The sequence below is a fragment of the Gymnoscopelus braueri genome, assembly GCF_963280865.1.
Source record: "Gymnoscopelus braueri genome assembly, chromosome: 11".
Classification (NCBI taxonomy): Eukaryota; Metazoa; Chordata; class Actinopteri; order Myctophiformes; family Myctophidae; genus Gymnoscopelus; species Gymnoscopelus braueri.
This window is the reverse complement of record NC_137613.1, coordinates 45,532,021-45,555,412: the sequence shown is the minus strand read 5'-3', so window position 1 is coordinate 45,555,412 and position 23,392 is coordinate 45,532,021. Positions and strand designations below refer to the sequence as shown.

Here is a 23,392-nt window from a genome sequence, read left to right as displayed (position 1 = left end):
TTTATGTAGATGTAAGGTCTGTACATGTAGAAAGTGCAAACACCAGGTTGAAGCTCCGCCATGACTGACATGTTTCAAAGCTACTGAGTACATGACGACGTCAGGTCCCGAAAATAGCAGATCTACAAGCTCACAACGCGTCGTGGACTCGACACTTTGTAAGCTTGTAGGTCTTCTATTTTCAGTGGGCATGCAACTAAGAATAAATTAGGTATCACCTCGGGTGATATCCATGTAAACTACAAGTCTAATCTAATGTGTTCTTTCCAATGACAGGACAGAAAGTGGTGTCGTCAGCCTGCAAAAATGAAGGAACTGCTGATGAAGACCTTTGACTACAGCCATATATATTATTTTTCAAAATAAAACGGTTACATTTACACACTGCTTGCTCTACTCATTGGTATATTCTACATTGTGTAAGCATTTATAATGACAAAATGTATGAACACCCAATTCTATAAGGGTTGTTTGTTGATACTGTTTCATGATATAGGAGATGGTCTTTCATTTGGCAGAATGGTACATAATTACATGACTGTAAGCATTACAGATATAATAGTGAAAAGGTCTTGTTCATTCTGTTAGTAGCCTATTTACTTCTACATGTAATCATTATTTTTCTGGGGACCCCAGCACATTGGATTCAACTTTACTGGTCTTAGATACAATAGGCTATAGTAAAACCTAATATTATCCATATACACCAATTGAAAGCATGAAACGGTCTCAGTTGAAAAACAAAAACAAAAAACGATTAGGCTGTGTATGACAAGAGTATTTGAACATTAGCATGTCATTCTAAAGTAATGCCCATGTTTTCTATAAGTTTAGTCCAAAGAATATAACTGGAAATGACAGTGAAACATATGCTCTCAGAAATAACATGACATAAGTATGAAACGTTTTGTTATATTATTATATTGTTGACTATATGCTGTATATCTCCATGGATGTCCCGACTCCCAAGTAGAAGATGGACGTCACGTCACCAGCACCGGACTGTCTACATGGTGGGATGGAATGTAGAAAAAAAATGTATGCATGCGCGCGCACACACAGACACACACGTTTAGTGTTACTATGCTAATTTATACATGATACATTTTGTTCACTATAAGATACAATCAAATCAATACAGAACACAATACAACAGCAGCCAAGACACGGTGATGATGGGACTGACATCCTGGTAACTTGCAATGGGTAGGCTACTGGTCCAACTACTGGTTCAACAGAGGCAGATTTCACGTGGTCCAAGAAAGAACATGGCTTCGATGTCGTGTTTTGTGATCCAAAGGTAGACAAAAAAGTCGGAAAAGTTCAGCATTCAGTGTTGCCAGATCTTGTGAGAGAAATAAGCAACCAGGTATATGAAAACAAGCCCAAAAGAAAATACCTGTGCCAAGAGCACTTTAAACCTAGACATGGGCTATTTGAAAATTGCCGATCTACAAGCTCACAATGCGTAACGATGTGACGCAGTGTGAGCTTGTAGATCTGCTATTTTCCAAAAAATCTTGAGGGGAAAAAAGTGCAAAATGTGGAATATTTTTTAAACATTTTAACAACACATTTTTGGTAGGGTCTCCCTGGCAAATATGTTGGCGCGCAGTGCACAGATGAGGGTCCGTGGAAAAGTACATGAACATGTTTGAGAACCACTGGTTTAAACAACAATCAAAACATTTGGAAACGAGCCCAAATATCAACTACATTTTAGAAACCAGCCGCTTATAATAAGCAGACATGGCAACACTGGCCAATGTGCTGTATGTGTTTGTTGATGTTGTTGTAGTGAGAACTGGGAGGGGAAAGTTACAATGTAGACCACGCCCCCACGCAGCCTCCTCCCCACAAGGAAGTGCAGTGCCACAAAGCATTGTGGTCATTGTAGTAATGCAGCCAAACCCCAGTCATCCAGTCAAAGTCAAGACTTCTATATTTTTCAGGCCATAGGGTGCAAATTTGAAATTTTGCTACTGTTATCTACTATATTATAATAGATAATTAATTATATATATTATTAACATTGAGTGACTGCAAGTTCTTCCAGGGGTGAAATGCTCCTTTAACAATTGCACACATATTAATTGATACAATCATGTTGTGTGCAATGTAATTTAAATGAAGTCTGTATGAGGTGAGGCTTGAACCGGCGACCTTGATATTCAGTGGCAGTTGCTTTAGCAAACAAGCCACTGGACCAACAGAACTGAACTTGTGAAAAAGGAGCTCAAAGATGACACAGTTTCATGCTAATTGCTCAAAAATCCTGGGTTTAAGTGTTTTTCAAACTGCTCAATGTGGCGGAAAATCTAAGGGTGGAGCTTACTGGTCAACGTGATTGATGTGTTGCTCATGAGTCAAGGCACAAGTGTAAGCAAGTCTCATGGCTGTCGGCCAAACGAGGCATGACTTATGCCTTTAAAGTTTGCATGTTCAAAAAATTGCTATAGCACCCCCCTTTGGCTAATTGGAGTAAGATTGGTTTCAGTGATATTCGGAATGACCCTCTACATTACTGCAAAGTTTCAAACAAATGTGAGTCTGCATGTAAGGGGCAGATGAATAATTTTCATAAAACTGCAATATTCATTCGCTCATAAAAGCTTATTTTTTTCACTTAAAAACATTTCGGCGTGATTTTTTTTGTCGGCATAGGTCCAAAGTTCATGTGTAGAAAGTTTCGTGCACATTGATTAATCCCAGGAGGAGATAGATTTTTACTGTTTTTCATATAATTCAAAATGGTGGGAGATCTAAAGGTCAGAGGTCAAAAGTCAGTGCGAAAGTTGTTAGGCTTGAGGAGACGCATAATGTATATTGAAGTTTCATGGCTGTAGGTCAAACAGGGCATGAGTTGTACATGTTCTAAGTTGGCACTTTCAATAATAATAATAAATATAGCTGCAAGCAGCAACAAGCGGTTTCGAAGGAGAGGGAGAGAGGGAGAGAGGGATAGAGGGAGGGAGGGAGAGAGAGAGAGAGAGAGAGAGAGAGAGAGAGAGAGAGAGAGAGAGAGAGAGAGAGAGAGAGAGAGAGAGAGAGAGAGAGAGAGAGAGAGAGAGAGGCAGTTAGAGAGAGGCAGTTAGAGAGAGAGAGAGAGAGAGAGAGAGAGAGAGAGAGAGAGAGGAGAGAGAGAGAGAGAGAGAGAGAGAGAGAGAGAGAGAGAGAGGCAGTTAGAGAGAGAGAGAGAGAGAGAGAGAGAGAGAGAGAGAGAGAGAGAGAGAGAGAGAGAGAGAGAGAGAGAGAGAGAGAGAGAGAGAGAGAGACTAATGAAGAGTGAGTGAGGGCAGGTGTGATTATGGATTGAGAGGGAGTGGACAGCAGGTGAGGTGGGTGGATCCAATCCATGGGAATAGGCCAGGGGGAGTGTTGCACACTAGGATGGCTCTTCTTCTACAAGAATGTCCGCAAATTGACAAACAATACTGTCAAAATGCCATTTCATCTTGTCTTTAAAAAGTGAAAATGCATTAATTAACAAAGTTTTGATTTTTGTTCAGTAAATTGGACTGGTTAAAGGGATACTTCACTTTCACATAAAATAAACATTAAAAATATATATAAAAAAAAATGAAAGAAGTTATGGCAAAATAAAGGCCCCCTCACACATTAGTAGGACACTCTAATGCGTGAGGGGGCCATGAATTTTCCATTACTTTTTTCATTTATTTTTAATATATTTTTTAAATGTTTCCCCGACCCGAAAGTGAAGTATCCCTTTAAATAAGGGTTTGAACCAGGGACCTACAGACTTGCAGGTAGACAGTGTACTGACTGAGCCATTGGATAGACAGAATTGGCTTTCATGTGTGGTAAGTTATCATAGAGCATGGATTGCTTATTATATACAGTATCTACAAGCTCATAACGCGTCAGATTGTAGACCGGCTGTATGTGGCTACTGTAGGTGTTGTATTAATAATTAAATTTGCAAAGTAACAAGTCACTAAAGCTGTCATATTATGCTGTAATTGTAGTAGAGTAGAAGTAACACAAATGAAAAGTAAAGTAAAAGTACCTCAAAATTGTGCATTGTAATCACTTGTATTGGTACTTGAGTAAATGTAAATAGTTACTTTTCAGCACCATTGAGGAGCCAATGACTGACAGGCTAGGTATCAGCAGGTGCACTGATTGCTAGAGTGCAGACTCAAAATGTATCATAGCTTAGATTTTTTTTGATTAAATCGGAGAGTGATGTAAAAAAAAAATCTGTAGTGAAATAGTTGCCAGTCATATAATGTCAATGTATATTGTTTCTTGTGTCTGGGTAGCTCAGTTGGAAGAGCTCTTAACTCTGAACCACAAGGTCATGGGATCGAGTCCTGCAAAAGCAACATAGCATATGAGTAATTTAGTTCCCTGGTGTATAGAGCATTGTTACAGGTATAGACTCATGTGTTTGTTAATGTTGCTACCCTTTAAATGGCCATGGCCAATAATGTGGCATCGGGCGCTTAAAGTTAAATATTTGAAAAACGACAGATTATTTCAAAGAAAAAGCCACCAGGCCACTAATGAGTTGTGAGTGAAGACAGGTGTGATTGGTGATGTGTGCGAGCAGGTGAGAGGGGTGGATCCAATCCATGGGAATAGGGGGAAGGTTGCTGACTAGATGACTTTTTTCTACACCCACCCTCACTAACCTTAACCTCAGTAAAACAACGACCTAACCTCAAGAAATACTATTTGTAAAACTAAGAATTCCAAATGATGATTTCCTCAACGCATTGTTGGGGACAGGGATCGAACCAGCAATCTATGAATTCACAGGCTGCCTCTCTTCTCATTGAGCTAGAGATATGGCCTCCCTGATGGTGTCTGTTGATATCTATAGGTTTTTCCGTCCGTTATGAACCAACCTCTGTTTCGTTAACTACTCTAGATCAACTAAGTAAAAATAGTCGATCTACAAGCTCACAACGCGTTGCTATCTGAAAAGTTGTGAGATAGATTTTTAGAAATTGCACATGTCTGAATTAACAGGGTCATGTTTTGTACAATGCAATTTAAATGTAAACTGTAATGAGTGGGGTTTGAACCGGGGACCTTCGGCACATGAGGCTAACACTTTACTGATCGAGCTATTCAATCCACAGCCTTGGTCAGTGAGAAAGAAGAATCCAACAAAACAAAACAAAAGGGGGAATGAAGTATGTTATACATTGAAAATAACTACCCTCAAATAAGCGTTTCATGTTATATTTAACATTCATTCATTGATACAGTCATGTTGTGTGCAATGCAATTGAGATGAAGTCTGCATGAGGTGGGACTCAGGGATCGAACCAGCGACCTATGGATGCACGGGCTGCCACTCATCTCATTGAGCTAGAGATATGGCCTCCCTGATCGTGTCTGTTGGGGTTTTTCCGTCCGTTATGAACCAAGCCTCTGTTTCGCTAACTACTCTAGATCACTGGTTCACAAAACATTTACCAGTAAAGATTTTTTTTTTGTCTCCTCTGAATGGAAACTAGTGAAAATAGTCGATCTACAAGCTCACAACGCGTTGCTATCTAAAAAGGTGTGAGATTGTAGATCGGCTATTTTCACAAGAAAGTATGTCATACATAAAAAAACAACTACTCTCAAAAAAGCATTTCATGTTATTGCAATTGATACTGATCGAGTTATTCAATCCAAAGCCTTGATCAGTGAAAAGGAGAATCCAACAAAACAAAACAAAAGGGGGAATGAAGTAAGTCATACATTGAAAATAACTACTCTCAAATAAGCGTTTCATGTTACATTTAACAATTGCACATTTATACAGTCATGTTGTGTGCAATGCAATTGAGATGAAGTCTGTATGAGGTAGGACTCGAACCGGCAACCCTGTGATTTCAAGGCAGATGATTAAGCAATCAAGCCATTGGACCTAAATAAATAATAAACCTGTACATAATATCAAACACATCAGACATAAGATGGTTCAATACCTCACACAGGTTACATTTCCAACATGCCCTTGAACAATGCACCTAACACAAAGCTACACTAGCACCTTTATAGTTTTATCAAATTCATATATATAGAAAATGTAGATGGAATAATACGTTTGTTTCCAGGCGTTTACTACAATATAATTATTGGGACCTGGGCATTATCAGTCTTTCAAGTCTAGATACTGTTGTTTCCATGGTCACAGTGCAGTGCTGCAGGGCAAACCTATGCACCATGACGGGAATGCAACTGTTGGACTGGTACAGTCACATTCTAGTGGTAAGACTTTGATTCAGTGAAATGTGATATACTCACGTGGCTGCTGAAAAAAGATGACATAAAACATACGGATGGGGGACTTAGTGCAAACTGAATTTCATATCGTTGCTCTCGGGCAAAAACATCGTATCTCCATATTCTAACTTTTTGTGTTCTTTCGTAAAGTAATGTCCTACTTAATCATATACTACAGCGTCACAAAAGCATCAAAAGTCAGCTCGAAAACAAGCTTGTAGATCTGCTACTTTTGTTATTCTTGAATTTGAATCCTGAAAAGAATCAGTTTGGAATATATGAGGTTTCCACACGACAGAGACAATATTATAGTTTGTATCGTTTGTATAAAACATACGTTAATTTACCGATGATGAATGGATAATGGATGTGTCATAGGAGTGATAGAGACAAGTAGTAGGCAAGTACATAGATGTCATGTCAAACACAATCTGGGAACCCATCGTCAAAAAAAATGAAAAAACAGCGCCCTCTGCTGTTTTTTACCTTTGAATTTCTGAATCTGTTCTTGAGAGATTATGTCAAACATGACAAGAATGAAAGACAGCAGCTACAGGATTGCTGCCACATACTTGCACCTGTGGATGTGTTGCAGCTTTGTGTACCATTTTAACCACATGAACCCTAGCGTCCCTAATCTAAACATGTGATAATAGGCGGACATTATGTAATTTTGTAAACCTTTAATAAAAAAAGTGACACAAACACTTATTTTACACTTATGTTATTCTTCATTGAGATATAACATGACTCATTCAGTGCCTCAACATCCATAACATTGCTTTTCATGTCGCACACAAAGGGCTCAATATAATCCAAATTATTGTCTTCATAAAAGCACAAATCCATGTCATAAGAACAACATTGTGGGATTTCATACATTTTCTCCTGATCGGTTAACTGAAAATGATAAATCCACAGGTTAACATTAAAACATTAAAAGAAGGAAGTTGTACAGCTTGTAGCAACAATATACACAGTATATCATTTTGAAGGGCACAAACCGCTTCAACATACTAGCCTGGAATCAACATACAGTCTTCAGTATTATTAATATTTCTTTCTGCATTGTTTTAGTGACATTGGTGAAAACATTTATAAACCACAAAATCACTTCCAGGTTTTCTTCTTCTACCATTCATGTGATAAAAATTGGAAGCTGGGTGGCGGTTGGGAGTGCTTCTCAGAGACAAAGCACGCTGTGCCCACCCCTCCAACCCCCCACCCATCAGAGCCGATGCATTGTGGGACGTGTGAATGACCTTGCTTGAAGTGTGTGATCTGGAGTGTGAGAAAATTTTGTTTACACAGAATGACATTTTCTACAACACATGATTCTTATAACCCGTATTTACAAAACTGGTGGGTTTCTAATAACAAATGAGATGTGGTCACGTTTAATAAAAAAATGTATGTCAACCACGTTAACACCTGAGACTATTTTGGGCATATTGACAAAATGTGCCAACATTGTGTGTCCTCATAAAATCTTTAAAAAAATAAAGAAATGAAATGAAGAAAATAGCAGATATACGTGTCACATCATGATGTGCTGTGAGCTTGTAGATCGGCTAATTTAGCTATTTCAACGAAGTTCAAGTACTGTACATTGTGCTTAAGTTGACCCCATTTTCTCTTTTTTTTCTTTTACAAATCGGACCCTGAATAGTCGTATTTGAATGACATCAGTTGAACATCAAACACCATCAGGTGAACCTCAAACCAGTGTTAATTTTGACAGCAAAGTCACAGCCTTTTGTTTTATAAAATTCCATGTTTTATAAAACTAAAACTAAATGTTTTAGTTGACTAAATATTAAGATTTTAGTCAACAAAATCCAGAGTTCATTTAGTCTAACATGTATTTAGGCGTCATAATGCCTGATTTATACTTAGATGTGAGCCGAAAATAGTCGATCTACAAGCTCAGACGCGTTGTGAGCTTGTAGATCAGCCATTTGTGAAGCTTCACACCCACACGCAGCCAAGCATAAAATGACTCGTCTCCAGTAGTTCGTCCCTAACATGTTGGTCTAGTTTTTATTTGTTGACGAAATTGTCTATATTTTGTCATAGTTTTAGCCATCATAGCTTACTTTTTATTTTGTTTTTATTTCGTTTTCTTCAGTGAAAAAAGGTAGTCGAGTAACACTTTTCGTCATGGTTTTAGTCGACGAAATGAACACTGCCTCAAACAGTTGCATTGAAAGTGTTCAACAAATCGCGTCCCAGCATGGACATTGGAACTGTGGGGCTCACAATAAACGAATGCTCGATCTTCAACCCGTCCAAATCAATTAGTAACGGGAGTGACAACGGGTCAACTTGTCGGACTCCACTGATACCGGCGTGCCGGACGGAGTATTTACTCAAAGGGCATTTCAAGTCTTTCTGCCGTAAACATGAAATGGTTGTTCCCGTGTCTACCAGAAATCGAACCATTTTCCCCGACACACTCAAACTTAATTGCGGCAGCTGCGTAGGTGACGCGGAAAGACGAACGACTTTCAATCCGGTGAAAAAGTGTTTTGTAGTAGCGCCAAAGTCAGTGAAGCCGGGAGGGGCGGTCAGATGGGGAGACACTCTGCTGCCTGTGGGGGACAGGGAGAAAAAAACAATGTGGGCATGTCATTGTAGACAAACATTTTAAAAAATGCAAAAATACCAGATCTAAAAGCTTATAACCTATTGCACCGTGGCGCATTGTTACCTTATAGACCATGCTATGTTTGCCGTGTGACACCTTTACTGACTGTTTCGTTGATAAATAAAGTTTAATATTGTATCGTTTTCATTTTGTCTATTTGTAATCCTCAATCATACCATTATTCTGCTCTGCCTGCTCCTTGCTGAAGAATCCTTGGTCTTTGTTTACACATCCTCCAGCTATAACCACATGAAGATAGTTTTAATAACAACCCTTCAACAGATTGTATACTGACCGGACAATTAACTCAACATGTACATGAGAAACAGGCCGGTTTAAAATAATACAGCACATACCTATCATTATAAATATAATTAAATTATAAATATGAGCTGAATTACTGATTCCTGTGTATTATAGTGATGTCACTCTCCTCAAATCAAGTACTTGGTTTACTTTAACCTGATAACCTGTTATTCATTTGGAATTATTAAATGAAGAAAATTATAGTTTGTTAATATTACTTTACTTTACATTATATCCAACTGGAAATGGGCAATACAAATGAAACTGATTGTTAGTGTTTTTGTGGGCTGTTAGTAATTTGATGTGGCTATTTTAAAATACTTCAGTAATATTAGTACCTTATTCCCCCAGCATAAACTGAGGTTGTTGGAGGCAGAAATATTGCTGATCAATTAGAAATAATGTATTAAATAATATGGATTGAAGAAGGCAATAATGTAAAAGAATAGTCAGGTATAAGATTCAACTAATTTCTGTAAACTTAAAAGTTTTACAGAAAGATCTGTGAAGCTATTAAACTACTGTTTAAAGGATAGTTCACCCCAAAAATGACTTATTTTCTATCAATTACACACCCCATGGAGACTTGAATTCATGGATTTTTTTTTGTTTTTGTCGCATTCCTAAGCCAATAATTTGATGACCGGCGGAAAGATGCTAATGTATCCGGTAGGAGACACAAAGGAGACACTTTGAGTCTCCTACCGGTGAGACCGCCGGTCATCAAATTATTGTCTTAGGAATGCGACAAAATCAAAAACATCTCCATGAATTCAAGTCTCAATGGGGTGAGTTATCGATAGAAAAAAAGGCATTTTGGGGTGAACTATCCCTTTAAGTTCACCTTTAATTCATAAAAAGAGAAAACATTTATGTTTAGAACACGGACACTTCACAGGCATAAAGACAATCAATTCATTGTGAAGAATGTAATATCCATGTGGTTTTGCTCTTGCAAGAACTTGACTGATGTAAATCTGAAAACATACTGGATGCCATGAAGTAGAATAGGTTTGATACTTACTGACTAGTTGGCGTTCACATTGACAATTCATGAAAAGAGAAAACATAATTCATATTTAAAAAACCTATATGGTCAATTAAAATGGATCTAAATTATTGTGTATGATATGTATCATTCTGTCATTTAATCACATGATTGCTGTATGTTTGACTCATTCCCTGAAAATACAAATTACGTTAACGTATACAGCAAGATAAGTGATAATACTTTGAGTTCATCATCAGATGCTGTTTAGTTTAGTTCAACACATTGACAGGCAAAACATGCAAATCAATTATGTGAAGAGATGAAATGAGAAAGAGACAATGTCAATGAGGTCAATGTATTTACAGTAACACTTTCCTCAGTTATAACAGAAAAGCTCCTGAGTGTGAATCAGATCACAATATTGTTAACATTAAAGATCTGAGATATAAGTACAAGTGATGCTTTGGGATGCTCACAAACATAGTAACTGGTGGGATTTAGCAGAAAAGGTGAGCTTTGTTGGTATAATGCAAAATACAGAAGTAAACATTAGATTTGAAACTTCAAGCAACATAATTCTTTTTGAAGACATGTGAGAACTTGATCTGAAAACACATTGGAGGACATGAATTAAAATAGATTTGATACTCACAGTCTAGTTCGCATTTCCGTTCATAATTCATAAAGAGACAAAACATATTCATGTTCAGAATAATGATAATTAACAGACATTACTGATATCAAAATAGTTAAATAACCTGAAATATGGAATAAAGAAATAATTTAAGGGAACTGCTATCTCAATTATTGAGCACAATAATAACTATATTCTGTAAATTCCCTATACATATAAAATAAATGAAACTATTGTACTACAATAAGATCTGTGATGCTAATCTTTTAGAATAGTGTTTAGCCGTCGCATTTACGATTTACTGAAGCCTTCACCATGTTAGCACACGGGCAAACATGCAGATCAAATATGTGAAGTGATTAAAAGTCATCATTTTGTACAGTAGAACTGCAGACTGAGACATAAGTACAACTTAATAATATAATTTGGATGATCATGACTCATGACTTAATAATAACTGGTGGGATTTTGTGTGGGTTTTTATGCAAATGACACAATAACTTCAATAGAACATTAGACTTGAAACCTCAATGTAAGATGTCAATTATAAAACACATTGGAGTAGAATAGGTTTGATACTCACTTTCTAAGTCACGTTCACATTCATAATTCATAAAGAAAAGACACAAAAAAATCATAGTTAGAAAAGTGATACTTCACATACAGAAAGATGACTGATCATTTAAACCATGCAAGGCACCAACCAGTTGGGGGTTAAGTGTCTTGCTCATAGACACTTTTAACACAGAGCCAGGAGTAGCCAGGAAATCGAACCGGGAATCTTCCGATTCCCAAGCTGCCGTGCTACCTCCTGAGCCACTGCTGTCCTAAGCCATGCAAGGCACCAACCTGCTCATAGGGAGCAGCTTAGTGGTCAGCGCTGAATTCACACCAGCAACGTTGTTTCGCTGCCACGTTCTGAGACTGTAGCGAGGTTCAATGCTAGTCTATGGAGAGTAGCGACAGCCGTTTCAGCCAAGTCAGCAAACAGCGAAGTAAAAAAAGAAAAGGCTAAACCTTTACAGCAAATTCTTTCTATAGTAGTGACAGCTGCAGTCACCAAAAAGGGATGTGTCAAAGCAGAGAAAAGCTCAACTTTGACACTTTGACACCGGTTCGATTCCCTGGCTACTCCTGGCTCTGTGTTAGTAGGCATATTACACTTGACACCATAGAAAAAGACTACTGAACGGAAGTAGCGAATATTCATAACACTGTTTTAAATTCGCAGTTATAGGTGTGAAATTTCAAGAATGTGCATCTACACGGCTTATTGCCTATGTAAATTTTAATCCTTTACAAACCAGCTTCCTGTGAACTCTGGTGCAGGGTAGGAATGAGTCATTCCATTTAAACATAAATTACACTACATTTGACTATTTAAAGCAAAATCTTTGATGTTAAAGTTTTATCTCAACTTCTGACTGTTTAGCTGTAACACTTAAACAGGTAAAACCTGCACCACTTTAACTCACGCACAAAACATCCAGATCAAATAAGAGACACATCACAGAAAGGTCATTGGATTATATCTACAGCAGTGGTTCTCAAACTTTTTCATGTCAAGGACCCCCAAATTATGCATTTGGCCCAGGGACCCCGATCTGAAAATGTTTTGTGCCAAGGACCCCCAGAAGAGTTTTGTGATTTGTTTAAAAAATAAAAAATATTCAAAACGTCCCAAACATTTTCAAGATGTTTCCAAATGTGTCCATAAATAGCAGATGTACAAGCTTGCAGCGTGTCACAAAGTCACACACTGTGAGCTTGTAGATCTGCTGTATTTGAATATCCAACGTATACATGGATAAAGTGGTTAGAATGATTGTGATGCTGTATTAACACATTTTGCTGGGGCCCCCGGACCCCACTTTGAGAACCGCTGATGTGCAGTAGAACATTCCTCAGTCACAAAGGCAGAACATATTCTGAATGTGAATCAGATCATAACATTGTAAATGATTAGATTTTAGCAATTACAGCTCTCTCCATCCAGATGGAGACAATGGACATAAAAGTTATGAATCAGCTTTAAATTAAGTGACACATAAATAATGAAAACAAAAGTGAGAGTGGTTGCACTTCCTAGCCTTTTTCTCAGCTTATCCAGTAACATGACTGAAGCGGGTCATCGATATGAGACTGACTTTAATGTAATACTGTCAATATTTGTCATTATTATTTCTATTTTATATTCTTCATAATGAAAAAACGTTATTATGTATCAAAAGTGTGGACTAAGATATCAATACAAGGTATTATTTGGGAGAATTCACAGAAAAGGTCAGATGTCGGGTTACAAAATAATCTACATAGACATGTAAGATCCATTGACTTTGTGTTCTGCTATTGTGACTTGTAAGAACCATGAAGGCTATGAAGTAGAATAGGTTTGATACTCACCAACTAGTCCGTGTTCAAATTATTAATTCATAAAAGAAAAAGACAAAGCACATTCATGTTTATAAAACTGATACTTACGGTAACATACAAAAAGAATGCTGGTCATTTACAAAATGTTACAAGAAGGATTATGGAATAATGCAATAAAATAAAATAAAGGTAAGTAAGGTAAATGAATCCTGAATCTTAATTACTGTGCACAATAATATGTATTGTCAATAAATCACATTTCATTTCAAACTGTTTATAATAAAGCGTTCAGTTATGATGGCAGATCAACGTTATTGTCACATCACAGGTGTACTCCTGTAAACCTGTGATGTGACAATAAAGTTGATTCGGACTCTGAGAACATGTTCTTATTTGGGACACTCATGATTGGGGGGGGTTAGCAGAAAAGGTAAGATCGTTTGTGGTGTTAATGTGAGTACTTGATGGAAATCTGAAAACGTATAGGAGGCCATGAAATAGATACTCACGTACTAAGTGGCGTTCACATTCCGGTTCATAATTTAAAAAAAAGAGAAAACATATCTGCGTTGAGCAAACATACTTTACTGGCAAAAATATTACCTTGATTATGGAATGAAATAACCGACAATAATCTGTTATCACAATTAGTCTATTGGGCGCAATAATACATAATAGCATAATGTCAATTAATTAAAATCAAGTCAATTTTTTTAAATTCCCGGTAACCATAAATGACATTAACTTTTATAGTGTATATTGTAATATCTGTGATGCTACTGTTTTAGTTCATCTTCAGATACTGTTTAGTTGTAACATTAACAAACAGCTGAACTCTTTACCATGTTAGCAAATGTACTAAACATGCATCAAATATGTGCAGTGATTATAAGTCAGCTTAGAGCAATAGCAATGTCATCATATTGTAAAGTAGAACTGTAAACTAAGACATCAGTGCAACTTACAAGATTAATTTGGATGCTTAATAATAACTGGTGGGATTTAGCAGAAAATTTTACATTTGGTGTTATTATGCAAATTACACAATAATAACTTCAACACTTTAACATTATAAGAGGACAAGTAAGATCTTTTCAGTTACTTTTCTGCTATTGTGAGAATTTGATGTCAATTTTAAAACACAGCGGAGGACATGAAGTAGAATAGGTTTGATACTCACTTTCTAAGTCACGTTCACATTCATAATGCATGTAAAAGACAAAAGAAATCATGGTTAGAAAAGTGATACTTCACATACAGAAAGACGACTGATCATTTACACACCACGCAAGGCACCAACCTGCTCATCGGGAGCAGTAGTTGGGGGTTAAGTGTCTTGCTCATGGACACTTTAACACAGAGCCAGGAATGCTACCTCCTGAGCCACTGCCACCCCAAGCCATGCAAGGCACCAACCTGCTCAAAGGGAGCAGCTAGTGGTCAACGCTGAATTCACAACAGCAGCGTTGTTTCCCTGCCACCTTCTGAGACTGTGGCGAGGACGAGGTTCAATGCTAGTCTATGGAGAGGAGCGAGCATAGTTGTCAGCCAAGTCAGCAAAAAGGTAAGTTAAAACTGAGAAAAGCTCAACTTTGACACTTTGGTGCAGAGAGACAAGCCAATCAGAAGCGTGCAGTGCTCTGACGTAGTCGTGGAGGCATATGCACTTGACACCACAGAAAAAGACTAGCGAATATTCATAACAATGTTTTAAACTAGCAGTTATAGGTGTTGAATTAATTTTAAAAATTTACATCTACATAGCTTATTTCCTACCTAAAATAAAATTATTTACAAACCAGCTGCCTGTGAACGTTGCTGATGGGTAGAGCTGCTCGCTTTTATCCTCTCAGACCACTGTGACTCTGTGACATTTCACTCATAACCTTAGACAGGCCTAATTTATAGCATTTGTGAATGTTCACACTGTTAACATTTTGCTTGATCATACTGCTGGTGTGAATTCAGCGTAAGTGTCTTGCTCAAGGACACTTTGAAAGGAGGCGCAGAGGACGCTCGAACGATCTCCTGAGCCACTGCTCTGTGTGTGTGTGTGTGTGTGTGTGTGTGTGTGTGTGCTGTGACATTTACAGAGAAGTACACTTTTCACCACATTAAGATACGGTAATAAAATATGGAAAAAGCATGCAGGTCGATGTTAAATGTCATTTTTGAGACACAATATCAATAGGTTCAATCAATATCAATAAAATGGTACCGTCTTGCTTTATACAAAATGTTCAGCTGTATATAAAAAAAAGGAAGACTTTTAGGGCGTGATCACACCAAGACCCGTCACTACAGGCACGGGCGTTTCAGAAATGCTTCGGCATGTACGCCTTTGGAGCTGACCAGCATGTAACCGGGTGATCAAATAAAGAACCACGGGGAGTAAATTGATTCGGTTAGGTTCATTAGATTAGGCAGGGAGGTGTGAGCAATCTGAGACCAGATTTATTGCGAATGAGAGGCGGTCGTTATTACTTTAAAAGTAATAACTTGTAACGTTATGTCAGATATCAGATAGTCTTCCACAGCAGGTTATATACTAAAGTAGAATTAACAACCAATCTTCAGTGAACTATTATGGTACTCATTATACATTTAGATTGATCCAGGGGGTTTGTGTATGAATATAGTCCCATTGTTAAAGGCATAGTATGTCACTTTTCCCTGTGTTTACATAAGAAAAAAAGATTAACATCCTTTATCCATCATTTCCCTCTATACCAGAAGTTATTAATCAGCCACTGGAGTAGTGTGGTGGTGTTTACCTACAGAAACACATTGCCCTCTTGCTGTATTTTGGTGTTTTGCCTGGCCAAAAATGCCTCTAGCAAAACAAGCAGTGAAAACATCAAAATACAGAGAAGAGGGTAATGTGTTTCTGCAGGTAAACACCACCACACTACTCCAAGTGGCTGATAACAGCTGATATAGAGCAGTGATTCCCAACCTGGGGTCCCGACCCCCAGGGTGGTCCTGAAACTATTGCGCGGGTCCCCATATGATTAAGCTTAATGTGCAACATTGTTTTCTCCCTCAACAGTAAACAAACCAATACAGTATAAGTGTATACAGGCTATCTGCAAATTTCTAAAGTGATAATTTAATGACTTTTAATACCAAACTTTAATACCAAAATTGTCAAATATTACATAAGAAAGAGGCACATATTGTGAAACTAGCCGAGCTTGTAGTTCAGCTATTTTCACAATATTTATCTGTGGAACCGAGTCAAACTAAATGTCAAGTGCTTGCATGGTGGGGGGTCTCCAGTCAAAATATTATTTTTTGGGGGGTCGCGGCCTGAAAAGTTTCGGAACCCTTGGTATAGAGGGAAATTATTTATTTCATTTTGTGTTATTATTGTTTAATATGTAAACACATAGGCACAATTACATACTATTCTTTTACAGATAAAACCATATTGAACGCCTATTGAAAGCATAGTATAATTTGTACCTAAAGAGATACACATGATCACAAGATTATACAGTACACATGTCGAGGTTAATGATAAATCAACGGGCCAGCAGATCACTTACGATAGCACACTAATCCCAGGGCGATCTCCTGCTCCTTCTGTCCATGTTTGACCCCGCAGATGTAAACGCCGTCGTCCGTCTTCCGGTAGTCTCTCAGCGTCAGGGACAGGTTGCCTTTCCTCAGCTCCTGGATGTTCAGAGACAGTCTGCCCTCGTAGCCCCTCCCCTCTATCGTCCGACCATTCTTGTAAATATAAATGCACTGGGACTCCCTGTACCACCGGACGGTCATGGAGGTCGCGTTGGTCTCGGGGACGAGGCAACACATGAGGGTGACTTCCCTGCCGAACTGACCCAGACAAAAACCTTCGCCTTTAGTGACGAGTTTGAATTGACCTGTTTGGGAGTACAAAGAAAACAAATTAGTGACATGCAGCGGTAACTCTGTTCATTTAGACCATTAAGACCTGAGGCAGATTCTTCGAATGCCTTCTAAACCAGTAAATCGTAAACTTTCAAGATTTTTCAAATGAGTTCAACATTTTTTTGAATAGCAAACGGAATAAATCTAAATGCTTTCCCAGTTGTAATGGGTTAAATGTGTTCATAATAATGAAGATAATCAGCGATAACACACTTAACCCACTTTATTATGTGTTAGTATATATTGATTATTATATGTTGATTATTGTATAAGTCAAAGTTCCAGATCTTAAATTAGCCTTCGATTGTGTTCTGGCCCATCATCTAATGACTTCGAATGAAATTGGCCTGAAATTGGCCTGAGGCCAACCTTACTTTTACTACGTAAAGTGGCCCCTGAGTGAATATTGTGAGCAAGCAGAAATGTTGATGTTACTTCTCAAAAAGTTGTTTTGAGAAGTGCTCATCTTGTCTATCAAGTGTCCCCGATCAAGACATTTAACTGGGGTTAAATGTCTTGATCACTGCTCCCCGAGTCCCCGGCGCTGTATTAATAGCAGCACCTACCGCTCCCAATAGTTAGGATGGGTAAGTGCAGAGGACAAATTTCACGGATACCCCAACAACAACAACTACTGCAGGGCAAACTAGAAAAACCTGCTTGGTGATTGGAGACGGCAAAACCCTGAAAAACAGCTTTTATTATTTGTTTCAAAAAGCTTGATTTCAAGAAGCTCTATACAAAGCTACTCCACTACATAACTATTTCTAACAGCCAGTTTTTCCAACTTGCAATCTGACATAGCGCTGCATACACAATGCTGTACCCAACTATATTCCTTTGAATATATATATTTTTAAAGCAAACATTTGTAACTCAAATCTTTGCTTCTGGGGGTCCCTGTAACAAAATATTTTGAGATGGGGGTCTGTGGCCAAATACATTTTGGGGGTCCTTGACATGAAAAGGTTGGAGAACCTTTAAAATATTTTAAAAATATATTCCACATTTTCCAAGATTTTTATTTTGTTCTAAGTAGATCGGCAATACAATTTTCAAATGGCTGATGTATATAGGGTTAAAGTGGTTAAACTGATTCTGATGCTTGCTTGGGGACCCCCCTGAAGGGGGGACCACAGCCCACTTTGAGAACCACTGTAGGCCTACAATAGCAGTGGCTCCTTTTCAGGCCGAGACCCCCCAAATAAATCTCAGACAAACAATCTCTTGAGTCATTACATTTAGGTGTGAGGCATACTGGCCAATACAAACTAATAGGTGAGTGCGCTCGGTTCCACAGATATATTGTGAAAATAGCCAATCTTGCGAGGCGTTGTGAGCTTGTAGATTGGCTTTTTATTTTAATTTTTTAAGATCCACTGTCTTATATTATTTGACAATTTGGCCAATGTTTGACCAGTTTTTATAGTATAGTTTGTTGATTACTTTTGATGCAGTAATGGTCTTTTTTCATTTAATTTAATTTATTTTATTTCATTTCTAATTTTTTTTATATATTAACAAGGTCTTAAAAGTCCTTAAATTGTCACTGTCATCTGGGGACCCCACCAAAGTCATGTGGGGACCCCCTGGGGGTCCTGACACAGACCCCAGGTTGAGAACCACTGTACTAGGACGTATCATTGCTCTGATGTCAGAACAACAGATCTCCAGCCCCGCTCTACAAGTTGTACCAGGAAGTAAGAAACACTGAAACAGCGTGTTGTAACTTGAGAGAGAGTGACCTACCACGAACTCTGGACTTCGCCATATCTCCTCCTGTGCAGAACAAAAAGACACGAATTATCCTACCACACACCTAAACATCCATAACATGTATCTATCAAATCATTAAGTGCATCTTGCAATCGTGTGTTTTCACGGTGATCTCGGGTCTCAAATAATTACAGAACGAACTAGCCATGGATCGTGGATGAACTTCAACCTGGTGTTTGCCCTTTCTCCCTTTTTGATCCGTACATCTACATAAACGTTCATATTTCAAATATAAAGTGCTTACTCCATGGCCACGGATGTTACAATTATGTATGGTCCCTCAGAAGTACCCGTATATTCCGTATTGTTCAATAAAAAGCATCTTAATCCGATCGGTGGCCATTGACTTTTTTTTGTTTTTATGTATAAGACTGCAATACACCTCCCAACCAATAGAGTCACGCAGTTGAAAGCACGGAGTAAATACAGAGAAAATGGCCACCGATCGGATTAAAATGCTTTTTATTTAACAATACGGAGGATGCGGGTACTTCTGAGGGCCCGTACATAATTGTAACATCCATGGCCATGGGGTAAGCATTTTCTATTTGAAATCTGAACGTTGATGTAGAATTACGGGCCGTAAATGGAGAAAGTACAAACAACAGGTAGAAGTTCATCCATGACTGTCTTGATATGACAGTCATGTTTCAGGGCTAAGAACGAACCAACCTGACCCTACCTGATCACACACACTGAAACATCCAGTAAATATCTACATTAAACATTGAGATATTGAGATCCTCTTACCTTTCACTAGGCCTACTTGTGATACTTTAGATGTGAAAAGCAAAAAGAGGATTGAAATCCAAGCAGAGCTTCGTGACTCTGTCTGTCACTGAATACAAACAACTAAAGTGAAAGTCTTCATTTACAGAACCTCCTTCCACTGGAGGGTTGGCTTATTGACTAGGCTGTAATGACTCACTTTCGCCAATAGGTGACCCCACAGCATAGGCTGTGGTTTGTAAATGAAATCTGGAAACAAAAAACATTAATAGCCTACTGTATTTCTCTCTCTCTCTCTCTCTCACACACTCACACACACACACACACACACACACACACACACACACACACACACACACACACACACACACACACACACACACACACACACACACACACACACACACACACACACACACACACACACACACACACACACCAGGGCTGCCAACATTGGACTGTCAGAATCCAGGAGATTGGTTGGGGGCGTGGCTAGCGGTTGGTCTGGGGGTCCCCCCCGAACAGAGTAGATGTAATTTCCTGTGTTTTGGTGAATTTTGTGAGTTTGATACTTTTATCAGGCTTGCTTTACTAGCATTGGAAAATAATGGGTACAATTTCATCCATTAAAAAAGTAGGCCTACATAAATTTATTTGATGACTGAAGCAATGTAAGACCCACCTGATCATGATTTGTGTGCATGCATGGGGATCTCATCTTAAACAAGCTCAGTGCTTAACAACTCATTCAGTGCCATGCTTATTTATGGAATTGCCACAACCAAAATTGTGCCACAACCAAAATTCATTGTAAAAAAAAAGTGCTTAGGAGCCGAGATACAGCCTTTTTTAGTAAGTAGTTAAACAAAGAGTGAATGGAGCAGCAAATCTTCAAATCATCATTATCTTGGGTTCTGAACCTTTTTTTCCAAAAAAAAAACGTCATTGGACGTTTTAGACGTCCTGTGGCACCCAGGGCTATTTAGACGTCGGACGTTTTAGACGTCCTGTGGCACTGAATGAGTTCTTAATGAATCTTCCAGTTTAGTAGACCTTGTATTGTGAATTTGTACTTCCATGTACTGTTGTTCTCATGTCTTACTAAATAAAGTACATCAATCAATCAATCAACCTTTAATAATAACCATTCATTACTTAAAAGTTAATATCTCTGTATGATGGCATGCACTGATCACACCCCCGAACCGGCGGGGTCTGGGGTCCTCCTGTTATGTCTCACTAACTGCTGCTCTGTTCGATTGTGCTGCGCTCATTTACCCTTGCCTGTTGCTATGAGTGTGGGGATTGTCGGGGATCGATTACTTGAGTCTCACGTTGTTTTGATGTTGTTGTGATGTTACGTTGTTCTCTTGAGCTAAGAAAGAAAAGTGAAGTTCTCTGGCAAACTGTGTCATGGCCTGATCATTCACAAACTTAACATTGGCAACGAAGATGGCTGGTCTTTCGCTCCCACCACCCAACCCCTTCCTGGAATTACCTGGCGAGCCTCCAGTCCCCTGGACTCGCTGGAAACAGTCGTTTGAGACATGGCTAACGGCTACGGGGCTAACCGGTGTTAACGCGGCTCGTGAAAAAGCGCTTCTACAACACTGTCTGGGAATGGAGGGTCAACGGGTGCTCGGGACGTTGGAAACTGGACCCGATATCAGCTATGCCGCAGCTGTGGAGCTTCTATCTAAAGGGTAATTTCGCGGCCGCACAAAGTGCCCTTCTCTGCCGTATCTTGTTCAGGCAACGACGCCAGGTGCCCGGTGAGTCTGTACACCAATATGTGGCTAACCTGCAGGGGCTGGTTGTCTCATGCAAGTTCGGCGCGCTGCAGGATGAAATGATACGTGACCAACTGATTGAACACACAAGTAACGTGAAAGTGTGTGAGAGACTATTAATGGAAAAAGATGAACTGTTGCTGTCTGAGGCAGCTGCAATTGTATTTAAAGTTGAGAGTGCAGCTGAGTGTGCTGCTACGTTTGCTACTACACGGCAAGTGCCCACATCCAGCCGTGCAGATCTCTCTCTGAATCCACTGTTGCCACGCAACGACTCCCCGGACCCTGACTCCGCAGCTGTGATGCAACTGGAGCGACGTCAGCGCCCTCGGCCCCATCCACAACCACAACAGCCCTGCGGTAACTGTGGGTCTCGGTCGCATGCTTCAAGAGCCCAGAACTGCCCTGCCCGTGGCCAGTCATGCCGTAACTGCGGTAAGCTACACCATTTCGCTGCTGTCTGTCGCTCTGCCCCGGCCAGCCCAGGGGACCAGGACTCCCAGTCTGGTCCCACCATTATACACAATGTGACCTCAGGTGCAGTGCCCTTCAAATCATGTTCAGTCTACCACAATGATGTGTGCAGCCGCCTGCTGGTGGATACCGGTGCGGGCTGGTCTCTCCTGAACATTGATACCTACAATACATTCTTTGGTTCACTGCCCCTGTCTGCGCCCTCTACTGCACTTTATGGTTATGGAGGGTCTGGAATCGACCCAGTGGGGTCTCTACAGGTGACTGTCCGCTACGGGACCAAGACTGTGCCCAGTTTTGTTTTTCAAGTGGCCCGCCGTGGCGCTAACCTGATGGGTTTGGACCTGTTCACCGCTCTGGGGTTCTCCCTCCTGGACACCGGGGGGGTCGGCTATTATGACTGTCACCACGTGTGCAGCAGAAGTGGCCGTCACTGTTTCATGGTCTGGGCTGCCTCTCTGCTTTCGCCCATCAACCCCTCCTCAACCCCTCAGTTAAACCTGTCATCCAGCCGCTGCGCCGCATCCCGCTAGCTCTACGTGACGGAGTCACAGCTGAGCTACAACAGCTGCTGGAAGCTGGTATCATCGAACCAGTGGACGCTTCACCCTGGGTTTTGAACCTGGTGGTGGCCAAGAAGAAGTCGGGGGCCCTGCGTGTCTGTGTGGACCTGCGTGCAGTCAAGGCAGTGGTCCCAGACCAGTACCCCCTCCCCACATCAGAGGAGCTCACAGCTCAGTTCTACGGCTCCACAGTGTTTACCAAGCTCGACCTCAGACAGGGGTACCTGCAGGTGCCTCTTCACCCCAGCAGCAGAAACCTCACAGCCTTTGTAACACATGCCGGGGTGTTTCGCTACACCCGGATGCCGTTCGGCCTTTGCTCTGCCCCTAGCTTCTTCCAGAAAGTCATGGTCTCTGTGCTAGCTGGCATACCAGGCGTGGCCATATACCTGGACGATATTGTAGTGCACGGGCCCACGGTTGACGTTCATGATGAACGACTCAACAGGGTGTTTGCAGCCCTGGCCAAACACACCCTGACTCTCAATACTGAAAAGTGTGTCCTCTCTGTCCCGGAGATTGAGTTTGTGGGGTTCCGACTGTCTGCAGATGGCATTACTCCACTTCAGTCCAACGTGGACGCGATTCAGGCCATCCCAGAACCCACCTCAGCTGCCCAGGTGGCCTCTCTCTTGGGCATGGCCGGGTACTATTTAAAGTTTCTCCCACAGTACTCTGACACCACAGCCCCCCTGCGTCAGCTGCTGCGTAAGGATGAGCCTTGGGTGTGGTCTCGGGCATGCAGTGACGCTGTAGGTGCCCTGAAAGCGCAACTTACTTCTCCCCAGTGTTGGCCCACTTTGACATCGCCAGCCCCACCCTCGTGACCTGTGACGCATCATCTATAGCGATAGGAGCCGTGCTGTCACAGATCCAGAACGGGGTCGAGAAACCCTTTGCCTTCGCTTCCCGAGCCCTCAACCAGACTGAGCAGTGGTACTCTGTGGG

General features: G+C 40.1%; 1 protein-coding gene and 1 long non-coding RNA gene across 3 annotated transcripts; both read right to left on the bottom strand.

Moving 5' to 3' along the window:
- Positions 1 to 6,925: 6,925 nt before the first annotated feature.
- Positions 6,926 to 13,656, bottom strand: LOC308094568. Its single transcript, XR_013933965.1, has 3 exons — positions 10,227 to 13,656; positions 9,073 to 9,135; positions 6,926 to 8,840 (listed from the first exon to the last, which is right to left on the bottom strand). It is a non-coding gene; the product is annotated as an uncharacterized lncRNA (long non-coding RNA).
- Positions 13,657 to 14,074: 418 nt separating this feature from the next.
- Positions 14,075 to 19,764, bottom strand: LOC308094567 (myelin-oligodendrocyte glycoprotein-like). Of its 2 annotated transcripts, none has more exons than XM_080441303.1 (4): positions 19,639 to 19,764; positions 18,862 to 18,891; positions 16,749 to 17,084; positions 14,075 to 14,383 (listed from the first exon to the last, which is right to left on the bottom strand). In XM_080441303.1, the coding sequence occupies exons 2-4, from the start codon at positions 18,881 to 18,883 to the stop codon at positions 14,310 to 14,312; spliced, it is 432 nt and encodes a 143-aa protein (XP_080297429.1). In that variant the 5' UTR covers positions 18,884 to 18,891; positions 19,639 to 19,764; the 3' UTR covers positions 14,075 to 14,309. The 2 variants fall into 2 exon arrangements, with proteins under 2 accessions (XP_080297429.1, XP_080297430.1); XM_080441304.1 differs by lacking the exon at positions 14,075 to 14,383 and adding an exon at positions 14,465 to 15,057.
- Positions 19,765 to 23,392: the final 3,628 nt, after the last annotated feature.

Coding starts and splice junctions, on each gene's coding strand:
- LOC308094567 (XM_080441303.1), bottom strand. CDS start 18,883: ATGGCGAAGTCCAGAGTTCGTG. Junction 17,085..18,861: donor GGCGAAGTCCAGAGTTCGTG/GTAGGTCACTCT, acceptor ACTCCCAAACAG/GTCAATTCAAACTCGTCACT. Junction 14,384..16,748: donor CCTGGGATTAGTGTGCTATC/GTAAGTGATCTG, acceptor AACGTGACTTAG/AAAGTGAGTATCAAACCTAT.